General features: G+C 38.9%; 1 protein-coding gene across 12 annotated transcripts in view; it reads right to left on the bottom strand.

Annotated features, from left to right (window-relative positions):
* Positions 1 to 414: 414 nt before the first annotated feature.
* FHOD3 (formin homology 2 domain containing 3) overlaps positions 415 to 16,379 on the bottom strand; it is a 374,055-nt gene continuing 358,090 nt past the window's right edge. For all 12 annotated transcript variants that reach the window (XM_085052233.1, XM_085052234.1, XM_085052240.1 and 9 more), the window contains one exon: positions 415 to 6,338. In XM_085052233.1, the coding sequence (XP_084908359.1) occupies positions 6,269 to 6,338 (70 nt within the window). In that variant the 3' untranslated portion in view covers positions 415 to 6,268. The remainder of the gene's footprint in view (positions 6,339 to 16,379) is intronic.

Genomic DNA, 16,379 nt, shown 5'->3' with positions numbered 1-16,379 from the left:
TTTATTGATGTTTGCCTCTATAAATCTCATCCCTTTTCATGGCATGCTCTGTGCACAGAGGATTTCTTAGGTGGGAACCAACTCTAATCCAACGACAGCAAGAAGTGCCCATCTGTGTATAGTGAGGATTTGTAGGGCTAGATCACTGAAATCCTGGAGAAACAGAGACACATTTTCACTTTCTTCATTCAAGATTAGGAATTAGGCTCCAACTGTGAAACTAGGTGTAAAAGATCAGCTTTTGATGATCAGGCCACCCCAATGGCTTAATGGCAGCTGTTTCGATGTCCACATGATGGCATTGCAGGTACACAGAGGATATGAGAAAAGCAATTCATGATTCCTCTTCCCACCATTTTCCACCCAAGCTCCCATGATTGGCTTCACCAACAAAACCAGAACCAGCCCCATCAGTGCTTTATAAAGCTTTATTGCAAGATGTGTTTACATAATGCTGTAGAGGTGAGCTTTTTAACTACTTATATCAAGAAATTTTGGACACTGGTCTGCGGTCAGTTTTCCATATTGACCCTGCATGGCACAGAAACAAAAAAAATAGGGTGTGATTAGATCTTTCCAGACAGTAAAGTGGGAAGAGCAGGGGGAGAAGAGGCAGATTAAAACAAAATCCCCCCTAGTTTATACTAAATGTGACACAGCTTCTGAAGGATCAATACAAATGGTAGGTGAGCTTCGTGTGTAATAAAATCTTAAAAGAGTAATTCAAGTTCTTTATGAAATAAAACAGAAACAAAAAAGCATTTTCACGGACAATTAAATTTAACATAGAACGAATTCATCTAAAATGAGAAAACAACAAACAAAACCAAAAACTCAACCAAGAGGACCTGTAGATAATATCTCTGACCATGCATGGCTTGTTTTTTAAATTACAATTCACAGAATAACACTGATGGAGAGTCTATTTTACACTATGCTACATGGAAAAACATGAGTAGTGACATTTACACAATTTTACAGTATTTCTCCTTCGTCTAAGGAACACGTCCTTTTCTACTTTACATTTTTTTACAATTCCCAGCTCACAAAAAAGGACACTATATGCGCAAAGACAGTCTTTAAAAAGGAGAAATGCATCCAATGCTACAAACAAACCTTTTATTTCACAGAAGCCTCTGTATTAGATAGTGATTAAACAAAATATATTTCTATCTGCCACTCAATGTGAAATGGACTAATTAGAATTTTTTTTTTGGCGTAAACATAAAACTATACAACATCTCTGAAACTCCTTGCATTACTTGCTATGTAACTATTAAACTGCTTGCCAAAAGCTTCTTGGGGTCACATCTGAAATGCCAATTGAGCCAGTTACTGCCCCAGCTGAAGCGAAGGAAGGTGGGCTTTACATGCTGTTCAAGTGTTTGTGAATGATTTTCAACAGTTGCCTACAACCAAACATTTTTCTCTTTTAAAATCACTTATTTCCTTTCAGAGCCTGTAAGTACCTGGCAGTTTTTCCTCCAGAGGAACAGTCATACCCCTTCCAGCTTAGACAAGTGCTTCTGGCACCCTGCTGCTGGAAGCACAGAGCCACCATCCAACTGTGTCCTGGAGTCAGGCTCCTCACCAGTGCACACACAGCCTGCCTGGAAGGCAACGGGAGGATTGGAACGTGCAGTGAGCTATGGGAGTGAAAAGGAGAGAGGAATATGCTCCTGCTTCTGCCTAACACCATGCCCCTGTGCATCCTCCTTTGGACAGAGGCAGGCAGCACATGCACCTGTCCATGAGCTGCAGTGGAGGGATGAATGGTGAAGGATGTGAAACTGGTGGGCTGACACCTTGTTCCCATTTCACCTCTGTGAAATCAAAGCATTGCAATAGCCACAGCTGCACAGTGAACCTGAACCCAGACCTCTGCCATCAGCCACAAGGTTTCCAAAGCATTTAGGACAGCCTCTTGGTGTTGTTACATCCCCAGGGAGGCTGCTGCAGGGCAGGTGCCTGACAAACCATTTACTGCACCCACAGTGGCATTGTGCCCCTCAGGGTTGCTGTGGTTGTTGAAGTCCTCAAATGTAACTTCTCAATAGAGTTTAGTGCTGGCCAGAGCACATTTAGAGAACAGCACACCAGGGATTTAGGGGCTGTCCTGCAGAACCTTGCAGGAGGCCCCTGCTGTTCACTACATTAGGACTCTGACTCCAAATTTCTGTTAAATTGGGAAATTAACTCTTATCTTGATATTCACATGTGATTATCAATTAACGCTAAAGCCAAAGTCCTGTCTATCTACAAAACTGATGCCTTACTTTGCTGACAGAATCAACCACTGCAAAGATTTACTAAAAAAGGGTGTCAAAAGAGACAAAGAAACATATTTTGAAAAACATGTTTGATACTGCTTCCAGTATTTAGGGGAGAAAGAAAGACCCTCATTAAACCACCTCGCGGGTTTTTTTGGTTGATTTTGGATTATGGACAAGGAGCTATCAAACAGAAAGGTCAGACGTAGCAGCCAAGGGGCTATAAAACATCTGGAATCCATAAGCCTGGTGCCTGGCCTGACTGAAAGGTGAAGAGTGATGAATTTAATTTTTGTGGGGGATCTTTTACTCTCAAGTATGGCACACAAGCATTCCCTGGAGGTTTCTTCACTGCAGCCACACAACTGCTACTGAACATTATCTTTGCTTCAGAGTGAGATTATAGAATACATTTGTATGCAGTCTGCTTTTAAACACCAAGTGAGATGAAAGAAAATTCAGATAGCTTCCCTTTGCAGGCTATTTCATGTGCTAAAGTTTACCTCAGCATACAGATCAGGAAGGCATTGTGGTGGCAGCCAGAAAGACAAGTTATTGGCAGGAGATAGGTGCTGAAATGAACACCAGCAGGGACTCTGAGAGCTTGGTGGAGACACAAAGTTCTGGGCACTGCATTTGCAGACTGGTTCTATGGGAAAGGGAAGAGAGGTAGTTATCATGGCTGCATGTTTAAAACCAGCCTTCATGGATCACTAAGTGAGAAATGGAACGTGTGTTACTACATTGTGTATCCAAGACTTTTATATTTGTCACAAACCAATCTGTATCTCATACAAAACATGTCTCAAAACAAGAGTTACATCCTTATGGTTGGCTCTTCTGATGATGGAAGGGCAGGCAGCAGCTCAAAACCCGAAGGTAACAACCTCACTGAAAGGGCAGAGAGAGGCATACAGATACAATGAATTCCTCCATTTCCTCTGGAATCCCCTAGTTAGATGAAGTGGAACAAAAAGTTATTCCCACAGTCAGGACATGCTGGCAGGCTCTGGAGGAAATACTGCCACTTTACAGATTAGTTGGTCATTTCTACCAGGAAACAGAAAGGAAATCTTTTCTGTAGTTACTGCACTACACTGTGTCTGACGATCTGGTTGCACTAAACACCAAGAACAGTGGAATTTATCTGACTATATACTACTGCATAAACAAGACCAAGTTATTCTTCAGTAAAGTTGGTATCAGTTTTACAGGTAGAGAGCACAAACAGAAAAGCAAATGCAATGGAAAAATGGAAAAGGAAGAATATGCTTCACATGTAAGACACTTGCATCCAGAGACTCTGAAGGAAACCACCTTTTGTTTCCACTGAACTTATTCTAACCTATATTATTCACCATATTTAATGTTCTCCTTGAAAAGGAGCACATAAAGTTCTGCACAATTTGGAAAATCCACATGCCCAACTATTAGTAATTCATCAGCTATGTTATTCTTCACAGACAGATGCTGTACTATGTTTAAATTAAACACTAATTTGTTCCCTGTTAGCAAGTGGTCACCAACAGCCAAGTGGTCACCAGTTTTGCACATTCAGCATATTTTAATTAAAATATTAATTTTTAAAGACTTGTTTGATCTTCTCCCTCCAAACAAATATAGGATCTCTGTCAGCATAAATGTAGTTTATTGCATTTTTCTTTTTTTATCACTTAGCAAGTAGCACAGTTCAACATGACCATTACATTCAGGGTGTCTTCCTCTTGTTTCAGACTTCAAACACCTCCACAAACCCCCATTACCTTCATTTCTTTGTTCTACACATCCTTAATGAGATTTTAAAAGTCCATAACCATGAGCAGCACATAAAGATCCACTTTAAAATCCAGATTCTCGTAGGTCTTGCATATTTTACAGTGAAATTAGTTATATGCCACTTCTGTTTCCTAACCAGCTTCCTCCTTTCTACAGCCTTCAAATGAACAACATATTATAATGATTACCCAACCACTGCCTTCTGTCTACTTGTCAAATTAGCTTTTTAACAAATTGAGGGGGAAACCACATCAAACTCAATGCTGTTCTTAAGTACCATGGCTCATTAGTGACTTTTTACTCCATGGGAGGTCCAAGGCATCGGCAGATAAAGAATGAAATGCTACAATCCAGAGGGTGGACAGCAGAGATAGGATGTTCAGCCACAGGTCTCACTGCAGTGTTGTCAGCTATCTGGCTCTCTCATCACTTGGATGCTGTGCTCAATGTGATGTGAGGATGACCAAGGTTTCAAAGGTTTATTGTGTTTGGTTCAACTCTCCTGAACAATCTTCAGCAATTATCCTGTCCTTAAAGAGAGCAGAGTAGAATAACTTGAAGTACCTGACCTAGCTTGGGTGCCAGAAGCAACATAGCTATGGCATTAGGACCCCAGCATAGACTATTTAGCTCTATTTTCCACATGTGTTTTGCAGCCAAAATCAAACCCTGTTACCATGACTAAACTGCTGCAGTTCCTCAGTTAATCAGCTTGAAGAAAGTCCCAGCTGGCACTGCTGTGCAGACATACCCTTAATCTTAGAGGCTAAGGCAATGGAAAGAGACAATCTTGTGCATCCTTGAGGATCAATTGGCCATATACAGACTTTGGCTTAAAAAGTTCCCTTTTATGTTATTGTTGTTTGCAGTTCTCTTCAAAATACTTCAGCACTGTCTGGGGTGAAGTATTTTCTGTGTTCAATTCATCTTCACTGCTGTATATGTCCTCCACTTAAAGGCAGATGAGTTGACTAAAGGTTCTTCAAACATGCTGAGGGCAGTTACAAAAGTCAGTTATAAAACAGTGAGATAAGGGCAAATATATTGGAGTTGTTTACTGTGGTACCCACTCCACTTGTATCAAGGATAATCACAAAAAATGAGTAAAGAACAGCAAAAACACAGCAGGCTTTTTAGCAGGGCTATTTCATATTCAGATTCATTAAATTGAAATAAAATCACCACCACATTATCTTGCAGCAGAGAAAAGCAGCATGAAGGGCACAGGCAAGTGAACAAAACTTTTTGATCTTAGCATCCAAATGCATTTATCAAATATGTGAAATTGTTGAGATTGATCTCTGAAACTGTACAAATGCAGAACACAACAACCATAGCTCAACAAGAGGGAGGAATTGTGTTCTTTCCTCTATGTGCATGCTGCTATGTACAGTATGAGTGTGCATTAATGCACATGAATTCAGGATCCTAAACTCTCCACTTGTACTGCAGGCCATGGCCTGCCCCACAGGGTGAATCGCTGAACAACACTGAGTTCCTGCAAAAAACACATTCTTTTCCTCCTGTCCAGGTGGAACAGTAAGGCCCCACAGGGAAAATCATGGTCCAGCTGGCTTCAGCAAGAGCATGATTTCACACCATGACTGTATATGTACAGATACATGCACACATGTCCACACATTCATTCTGTACATATACAAAGGTACACATACATTTTTACATTCTTTGGTGGCAAAATAATAAAAAACCCAACAAACCACAGGGTTGCACAGACTGTGCATCTTTGCTTAATGAATCTGCTTCAGGAAAATTGGGGTTGCTATAACAAGAGTTATTTTGCCTCTTTAAGGACTGTTCCTTGCATTGACAAAATGCCATACATTTACAATGACTAAAACAGGGCACAAGGAAAGCCAACGTAAACACAGCTCACATAATGACAGATAACTCAGAGAGCCCCTCCTACCCACATCAACACACCATGAGAAGAAGAAGCCATGTGCTTTCACCTAGGAACAATAAAATGTTTCCTCAGTTACCATCTGGATGTCATGCTGAGCTGTGGCACACCCTTCTTCTGCCCTGGATGTGAGGTTTTGCTTTTTGTTGCTTATTAAAATTGAACTAACAGAGGACAGGATGTTGGGAGCAGCAGAGGAGGCTGGCAGTTCTATGCCACACTGAAGGGTTGTCAGCCTGTGTGCTTCAAACAAGATGAACAGCTCTTCTTGTTGCCACCTCTGGGATGTCAAACCTGCATCTCAGAAGTGCTGATGAGGCCCAGTGCTTTGGCTTCTTCTGGTGTTAGCCCACTCTTTAGTGTCCTTCTCACTGGACAGTCATGAATTCCAAAAGCAGGCAAAACAAAACAAAAACAACAAAGAAAATACAAACAATTAGAATCAATGATTACACAACACTTTTAGCTGCAAAAAACCCTGTTAACATGCAAGCTCAATCAAATCAAAAGTTGCTATCTGCTCGGGGCCTCAAGTTCAGAAACGCTGAGTCATGCCCTATGGTGAATTCATGGGAACATCAACTACTCAGCAACTCCACACAGTCAGGCAAAAATACATTTGTCATTTAACATTTACTCAACAAAAAGTTTTACAGAAAAATACCCCAGCCTTTTAAGACTTCTTTTCTTTCCTCTAAAATTGTATCAGTTGATTTTCAGTCCATTGAAAGTATCATCTACCCTATTATTTTATAATTTCATATGATTTTTTTAAAAGTGCTTTGGGATCTTTATAGGGCTCTATTGAATTTTTCACTATTAAATCCTTTGAGACCCTTTGAAAGTATAAAACCCTCCCCCACAATGTTAGAAGACTATAAAAGTGACTACTTTATAGTTGATTCAAATCATTAAAACTACTGTTTTCATACCCCCTCCTCTTTCTTTTGTAACGTTCCCTTATCCTAGCACCATTTGTGTCATCTTTGCCATTGGTAATCTGCAGGATTTTAGCTGAATTTAAATTATAAATAGAGGCCAAAATCTTGTTTCTTAATTTTCCATAAAGTGTTCTGAACACAAGCCCTGACAAGACTTTTAAAATTTGTGATTGCCTTTTTTATTCAGAAACAAGTGGCTGTGTGACTGCACACACTGAGCATCAGTGTCCTGCCAGTTTTACTGGTGCTATGACTTCAGGTGGATGGGCTTTAATTCAAGGCACAAGTGGGGTGTTCACACTTTGATGTTCCTCAAGTAGAAGATGCACACTGAGAAGTTCAAGCTGCATGCAAAGCATTAACAGTGACTTAATGTTGAACAGAATATATTTGGAGCCTCGAAATAGTGAACTCTAGAGTAAAATAATCTTAGAGAAACCAATTGCAAATAGTGGCCAAGGAGTTCTTGCATCGTTTGGCACAATTAAGGTCTCTAATTTATTGAGATATTCAGTCCATGTAACTGAAACTGGGTGGTCACACTCAAAGGTCGAGCAGGAGTGAGAGGAGGGAACAGATTGGCACAGAAAACAAGGGGATAAGATAAAGTAAGAATATGGTGAGTTGAACATTTGATACCATGCAGGTCAAACGAATGGGATCTGTGTTTGATAGCCAAACCACTTTCATCTGTTACCAAGGTTAATCCAATGAGCTGGGAATGCCATGTGTGTAGTTCCTCCATTATCAACCCCTTACTGGAAAACTTTTTTTCACTCCTTTCTCCTACAATATTTGTAGTATTAAACACAACCAGGGGTCTGCATGACAGCTTTTTAGGATACTCAGTTTTTCCTACAATACTGATCAGAACATCTCCCAAGTCTAACAATACTTAGCTTTTAAAGCACTACAAGGTTAAATGAAACTGATAAAGCTAAGTTTAAGAAAAACTAAAAAAATACTACCAGAAGAGAAATAAATGTCAGAAAATGCCCTGGTCTCCTTAGTGAAGGATGCCCAATGGGACTTTTGCATCAGTTCTCATCACTGGCACTCTTTTTGGCTTCCCAAATTTGATATCCATAATGTCCATGGTGACAAATATTAATTTCTAGAAATATGCTGTGGAATACCTTAGGGTCTTAAGGTCTCAGTGAATCACCCAATGCTCATTTCTGTACCAAAATGAACTGTATCAGGAGTGGAAGAACAAATCCAAGAAAGCTGCAGAAGAAACATTTCTGTCATATTAAACCCAAAGTTTTCCCTGTGTATTTCACTTGCTTAGCTGCCTGCATTGCCTCTGCCCTGGATGCTTTTCTTCTGTAACATCAACAGCCAAACATGGACTGTAGCTTGCTTGGCCACCAGACAGCAGTGTCATGCTAAAAAATACAGGAGAACAAACTTTCCCAGGTTGACTGTCTAGATGATATTACATCTTCCCACTGATGCAAAAGTGAACTGGAAAACCAAATGTTGATCAAATTTCCACGTTTTAGACACTTCTATAGAAGTGTCAAACCAAATGTATTCATGACTGCTCTCACACATCCCTGACTCTCTCAGACCAGACTCACTCACTCACAATTGCAAACTGAACACAGTAACTACTGTAAAACAAAGCCATTTTTCTTGTCAGACAGGAAGAGAACAAATTGTTGTTCCTGTTTGTAAACGTTTCATAGGAACTGATGTACTCTGCTAACACTGGTTATGTACTGGACTAAGCTAAATTCTGCTCTTATTTATGACAAGATAAATCTAGAACAATATTCTTTAGGTCAGTACAATTGCTACTGCACAAATAACTGAGCTGAAACTCTTAACAACTGAAAGGGAAATGTGTGCCTCTGTAACTTCCACCAAGCAGAACACAGAATTACTAGTTAACTAGGAAAAGCCAAATGGATTAATAATAACATATAGGTCTCTTTGAAGAAAACAAAAGAAGTTCATATTCAGAAATAATAATCAGGAGTTAAAATACCATGGTAGAAACCGTCTTCATGGAAAAAGAAGTAGTATTCTTTACATTAAACAAGGTAAGTCTCTGAATCTCCAGATGCCTACCTATCAAACATATTAAAGTATTAGACTGAGATTCTTTTGTATTAATCCTTTGATGACTGAAGAAAAGAAATCCTGTATGTCGCAGGTGGTAAAGACGAGTGCCCTGTTCTAGGTTTGCTGTGGGATTCACACAAGAAGTCTGGAGACCAGACCCAGACTTGTATTTTTTGTGCCCCTGCAGAAGAAGTAAGAATGACAAAACTCAACAAATTGCTGGGACTTCTGCAGCTGTAATTAAACAAAATATCCCTCTGTTCTAACTTAGCTCTCCTTTAATACAGAGAATGATAACTTGGGTTTTAAGACATTCCAGCTATTTAAGGTTTTAAAGCCAGCAATTAGGAAAAAAGAGCTCCAAACAATGCAGAACTTTGGTGGTCATAATGAGATTCTCAAGGAAATAAAAATCAAAGATGTGAAGAATCTTTGCAGTGACAGAATGATTCCCATAAAAACTGATGGCTGCTGACTTGTATAAACTGTGTGGGGCCAAATACTGCAAAGTACAGTGGCTACTGGCAAGATTAAAGCTGTTCACCATCAATAGGCAACCCGAAGGATAACAGCTGACAGAACCATGGTCCAGACTCAAAAGAGGGAATTCTTAACCCTACAATGCAACAGGCCAGTCTGACACAAATGAAACCACTTAGTGTTTGAAGTATTACGTACTTATGGAGATGAAAGTAGTCTGATAAAGGATCTCTTTACATTAAAATTGTATCTAATATGCACAAATTATGGTACATTTTCTCATCTGAAGATACAGTGGATGGGTGCAGGATCCATAGTAACACAAGTTCCAGCTCCACTATCCTCTGCAATGACTTGTTGAATATGGAGGCTTGTGGGTGATGAAACCAGGAGAAAGCTGAGTTACCTACAAGAGAAAAAACTGCTCTGGGAGGTGGGTGAACCTTGTCTTGCCATTCTGTTAAACAGATGTCCTCAGTCATTTGTCTATTTCCTCATAAAGTGCTTGGTAGGGCTCCTCTACCTTAGGTCACGAACATGTTCTGTCATCAAAACTGAATGCAGAGAGATATTTTCCTTCCATGTTTTATAGGCAATGCAAAATTACACTTCTCAACCCAGATCTTCACTCTCCCTGCTTCACTGAACTTTGTCGTGTCTCTTAACTGGACTAGACATAATTTCTTGGCTTGTAAAACTCTTGGCCTGCTGCAGATCACATTAAACTAAGTTATGGAATGTATTTTGGAGGCAGCGACAATAAAAATAAGACTTTCGAATGACCTTTTGGGTTCTTCAAGCAATTTTTAAAACATTTGCTAAATAAACATAACATAGAGTGAAAATAACTTTTACTCTTGTCACAAGCAAGGCCTGCTGAGATCCCATAACCAAGAAACTAAATGTTGTTTTTCTGGGGTTAGAGACTATGATATTCTTTGTTAATAATGAAATCTAGAATTTTATTTGATATCCTGGCAGAATGCAGTGTGCTTATGATGAACTCAATGAATTTGACTCTGCCTGTTGGGTCAAAATCTACACAGATATATAGCCCCCACAGTACACTGGAAAAGTTCTAAAAGAGAGCAATTCCCTAAGCATAGCTTTGTCAGACAATATAATTATCTAGGGATTGGTTGTTTTTTAAAGAGCAAATAGCACTTCTAATTTCCTCTCTCCCTACCTTTTTTTCTTTTTTTTTTTTTTTAAGATTCAACAAACAGTAAAGATCAGTCTGGTTGATGCCACTTATTCTTGCATTTGCAATGGCTTTTGACTTGTGTGTCTACATTTGTGTGAGTCACTTGTAAGGCAGAATAGATATGACCATTCACCTGCTCAGGCAGTCACAGAATGAGTGCCATTCCTGCTACAAAGACATTGGCAGCCACAGAACTTTCCCTCAGGCCCAGCTGCAAAGGTAATGCAGCTGCAAGTTGCTGAATTGGAATGAAGAGAATTCCACATGGCTGTAAATTACACAGTGAGGAGAGCAGGAAGGGTAGATTATAAGAGACAATACAGGCAAGTTCCTTCATCCCGTTTCATTTAATGTACCTTAGGTTTCTTTTTCTGTTACCTATACACATCCAGCTTGCACACTTGGGCTATGTTTGCATATATTTACATTTAATATATTATTTTGGACTTTACTACAGTGAGTCCAGCAATGGTAATTTGCAACTCAAAAGTTCCATCCAAACAGTCCTTCTCATATTTTCTTATTTTAATTCTTGTCATATTTTTGTGCCACTGTCTATATGTTATGTTTAATTATGTATACATCATTGCTTAATATTAGTAGGCCTAAATGCTTAATAGAAATACCATAACATTATGTGTAGAGGTTTCCTTACAGAGATTTGTAGGTGAATTTTTGGAGTATATCACATCCTTCCCTAAAGCAGTGGAGACAACTGAAATGTGGTCTTTGTCTGGGTCAGCCACATAGAGAGCTCCCGGAACCAACACATTATTATGTATTATTATTGTCCTGCAGCTTTGCTTTGAGTCCTATCAACACTTCACAGATGGCACAAGTCTCTCCCAACAAGAAATTTTGTAGTTCATAACCACCTCTGGGTGTAACTTATGGTGGCTGTGACATAAAGAGGAGTCTAGCAGTAGGAAAGGATAAACTGGCACTTCATAAGGAAAGCTAAACTTGTTTTTCATCTCCAGGTGGCTTATGTTACGGGGAACAAAAAGTAACATTGCTTTAGAGAACCTGGGCTGCATGAAGAGCATACAGATTTTCAAAGTAATATTTAACATGTAGTTGAAACTGTTAAAGTTTCCAACTTTATGTATTTCACAGATCATCGTTTACACAGTAGAGTAGAGAAGAAGATTTAACTCTTTCCTTCTATGGCAAAATCCCCTTAGTTTTCAGGACTTAGGTGTATTCCACCATAAAGAGTTACTACTAAAAGCAATCCTGCTGCCACCTCTTTCATAATTTCTCCCACTTAACTTCACCAGTCAGAAGTGATTTCACTAATAATAGGGAAAGCATCAAGAGCATAAAGCTCTCACCAACAACCGAGTCTGCATGACTGAGTATATAGAGAGTCATGACTGAGTCACTATACACTATTTTCAAGACCAGACTATGCATTAACAATGCACAGGTTGGAAGAAGACAGGAGATGGGATACAAAAAGTAAACCATCTAATGTTAAGTGTTTCAGGCCTGCAGGATTTGCATTTCATATGGAATTTTAAAATGACCCACAAGGGGATTTATCAGGCTCTGAACACAAAGATGTCTCTTGGAGAGTGACTTGGCAGAGCAGTTTGAGCCCCCAGGTTCTGGGGAAGGCAAATTAATTATTCCCATTAGGAATCCATGCTGGGAAATAAAACAGTAAAGAGCATCATCTCCATGAGCCCATCAGATGAAAAATAGCTGATCAAAACAATCTTGTAATTACACTAATCAGGTGGTGTTATTTTGCCTAGAAAAAGCCATATATATATATATATATACAAATATATATATACACACACACACACACACACACACACACACATACACATATATATGTATATACACACACACACACACACAAATATATATTATTTCTAGGCCATAGTGCTGGGGCAAGATAAATGCAAAATAGCTTTTTGTGAAACATTTTTGTTCATCTTCTAAGACAGACTTCCTTCCAAACACTTCTGACACTCGTGTCCAAGCAAATCCCTGCCTTCCCAGCTCCTCCTGCTAATCTCCTCGGTGGCAGCAGAGGTCTCCCTTTGGCAGCTGAGGCAGCTCCATGCTCTGTAAAGTCACACAGGAGATCAGGTTTGTTACTGCATTTCTTTTGTAAGGCAGGGTGAAAAGCCACCCTGTACCTCTCTGCATTCTCTCGTTGTCAGATGAAGTGCTTTCCAGAAGAAGTCAGTGATTTTTTTCAGCCAGCAACTCACTGCCACTGAGCTCTTACTAGGATGCTGAAAATCATCATCTTTCAGGAAGGAAGGATGATGCAAATTAAGCAATAAATTACGGAAGGTAGATAAATTTGCAAGTTACTTTAATACAGAAAGAAAGCAAACAAAATACATATCCTATCAACTTTGGACAAATGGTGTGCAACTCAACTACCCATATTTTTTAAATATTTTAAACTTAGGTATCCTACCTTTGGGAATGAATCCTGTGACAAGAATTCAAAAGCTTTTACCTTTCAAATACATAAATTAAAATGAAATCAGAGGGTAAGGTAGATGAATTTACTGATTCAGTGAATGGCAAACTGGCAAAAGTGAAAACAACAATTTGTATCTCCTGTAAGATGGAAACAAATGAAGTAAAGTTTGGTTTTTTTCCCTACAGAACTACAGTTGAAAAAGTAACAAAACTGTGTTGTACTTATACAGAAAATGTCAATATGCTGTGATCAGGGAACAGGAACAGCTTTATTTCCTACACTTAATACTGACATCATTTGTTCTTTATCAGCTGCTCATCTCCTGCCCATTTCTCCTGCATTACCTTCAGCTTGCTCTCTCCTGCAATTAAGAAAGTGCCATTTGGCCAAGAAGAGATGGCCAGACAGATTCCAGCACTTTTAAGTCCTTGTCTAGAAGCCCATGGGAAGTTGCACTTGGTTCTCCCAGTGTTGGAGACACAGCACAAGGATGGTCTGCCTATGCTGCCAGATCCTAGGGGCATACTGGCTTCACCTGGACAGGCATTTAGTCCCATGAGGTGCAAGAACTTCCCACCCAACTTTTCAGTTGCTTTATTACAACAATGCTGCCCAGTTTGCAAACACTATAATCCACAGTATCTCTAATATCAGTACAAGAATCCAGTGTAAAGTTAAGGAATGTACATATTGATGCAGGCTGGGTTAATTTGATATTTGACTTTTATTAAAAAAAAAAAAAAACAGCAAAGCTGTTTCAAGCAGAAAGTTTGAGGCTAGGAGCCCCAGAAGAAATAATTTCTATCAGAATAAAACTCATTCTAGAAATGACTCACAGATTCCTCTAAAATAGTGAGTGGAAAATGAATTTAAGCCTCTTTTACAAGCAATCTTTTAAATTAGATTTTTAAACCAGCCTTTTGAAAACCCTTTTGTTTCAAAGGCTACATGATGTAGAACTGTACAGAATGATTGCAAGTTCGCTCTACAGTGCTAGGACCAGGCAAACACTCTTGAACAAACCCTGAGGAATGAGAGACACAGTCTGAAACTCATGGAGACTGCCAACAAAATATATAGGTACCATACATTTGAGCACTCAAAAAGTAGAACGTCTACTCCTGTCTGTCAAGATCAGATATCTTAAAAGAAAGCTGTAAAAAACCCCTGTAAAACACATTGTAAAGCAGGAACTGAATACTCATAAATAAATGTGTGCCAACTTAGAAATGGTATTAATATCAACAATCTCAGTTATATATGTCATCAATTACAATGAACAAAACTGAAAACATGGAACCACCTATTCAACCTCAAGATGTAAATAAATACACTGATTTATAACTACTAAAACTCATGACAAGTCCTATGGGTTACGAAACTAATGGCTAATGGTTATGCAACTTAATGGCAGGTATGGTGGTACTCAGACAAAGGTTGGACTTGATGAACTTGGAGGTCTTTTCCAACCTGAATGATTCTGTGCTGCTTTTCCAACCTGAATGATTCTACCTCTCCTGTTAGTTCTCCTACAGCTGTTGATGTTGGCCTCTGGCACAGATGAGATACGGGGCTACAGAGACCTAACCCTGCCTGATCAGATACACCCAATTTCTACAGCTTACTGTGGTCAACTGCATTTAATATTAATTCATTAACTGTTATTAATAATTTTAATTTATTATTTGTATTTTTATTTACTGTAGATCATGGAGTTTAGCTCTCCTATTTTTGAAAATATCTTGCTGTCCTAAGGATGAAAGAATGTGTTACATAAAAGGCATCCAAGACACAAGCTATCTTGCCATCTGATGGAGATAACCTTCCAGCTGCCAGAGTTCTAAGTTATCTCACATTCTGTTTTCATTCGATAATTACATTTTTATTAACCGGGTATTCACCTTTTGAAGGCTCAATACGTCGTGTTGGTACAAACAGACTTTGATACTGAATACCATCACTCATACATTTACTTTTTCTAACTGCAAAGAATGGTTTCTAAATATGCATCATTAACTAGATTACTCTGCCCTGTACTCTAACTCCTGATAGGATCCAGCTACTCAAATCCTAAATAATTAATTGCAAATTCTAAGTGAAGTTGTTTGCCTTTAAAGCATTTTATGTAGTCTTTCTTCTTGCAAGGTTTTCATTTTTTAAAAAGTATAATTTCCATTAACTCCTGCTTTTAGTCAGGCTATAAATACCAGAAGAACAGTCTCCCTCCTGGTATTTTGGCACTTCTGTCCATTTTCAGAGCCAGAAAAAGTAAGTGGAGAGACATGAAACTGAAAAATAATGAAAATAACAAAGAAAACATGAAGAAAAAGTTAAATAATGTGTCCTATGAATGCTCAACAAAAAATATGCACCTTTGGATTCAAATAGTGTCCCATGCAGTATTTTGTTTGCTTACAAGCATGTTTATTCCAAAGCAGCACTGCATGTGGTACTAAAACTTGTCTAAAGCTGGTCTCCATGCCTGGTCCTTTGGCAGAGCTCTTTTCCACATTTTAGCACCTGATGACAGCAGGCTGATTCCTAGTTCACTTTTACAGTATGAAATACCTGACCTAGGATGTTCTGTAGTTAAATTTAATCCACCAGCCCTGAGTTTATTTGTCTAGGATTCAGGTAAACTTGACTCCATTCCTACCTCCACCTACTCAGGTGGTGCCTCGCACCCATTTCTGTATCATGACTGTAAGAATTTTTTACTCCCTGCAATGCATTATACAAATAAATCAATAAACCCTTATGAGATGTTTCTATAACTCAGGGGTCTGTCATGGGGTATATTATTAGGCTAGCACATGATTTCAAAGCCTGATAGAAGAACAAGTCATTATCTTGTCTCTCTTTTAAACATCAAAAATCAGTTTGATCAAGTTATCTCACTTGAATATTAGATTAAATTGTGATTCAATTATTATGTGTTCCAAACCCTCCTCTCTAACTCAAATCTAAAGCAGATTTTCAATTTTAATAAAATCTAAGAGTTAGAGGAGTGTGCACACACAGAGAGACACTCTGAGATAAAACCATGTGCAGGAAAATGAGCCTCTCACTCTGTGGCATCCCCTTGCAGTGTCTCCAGCAGCATCTGATAACACCATCACTGTGCTACTCATCATCAAATACCAGTCACACCCAGCCCCTACATTATAGTTCACCATCCAGGCTCAGAAGAAGATCTAGATGCAAACAGTGATACATTTTTAAAGAGCTATTTCCTTAGAAATATATAACCCTGTTTGGCTCAGCA

This window comes from Lichenostomus cassidix, chromosome 2 (assembly GCF_008360975.1).
Source record: "Lichenostomus cassidix isolate B80296 chromosome 2, HeHo_3.0, whole genome shotgun sequence".
NCBI classification, from domain to species: Eukaryota; Metazoa; Chordata; class Aves; order Passeriformes; family Meliphagidae; genus Lichenostomus; species Lichenostomus cassidix.
This window is presented reverse-complemented; position numbering and strand designations above follow the sequence as displayed.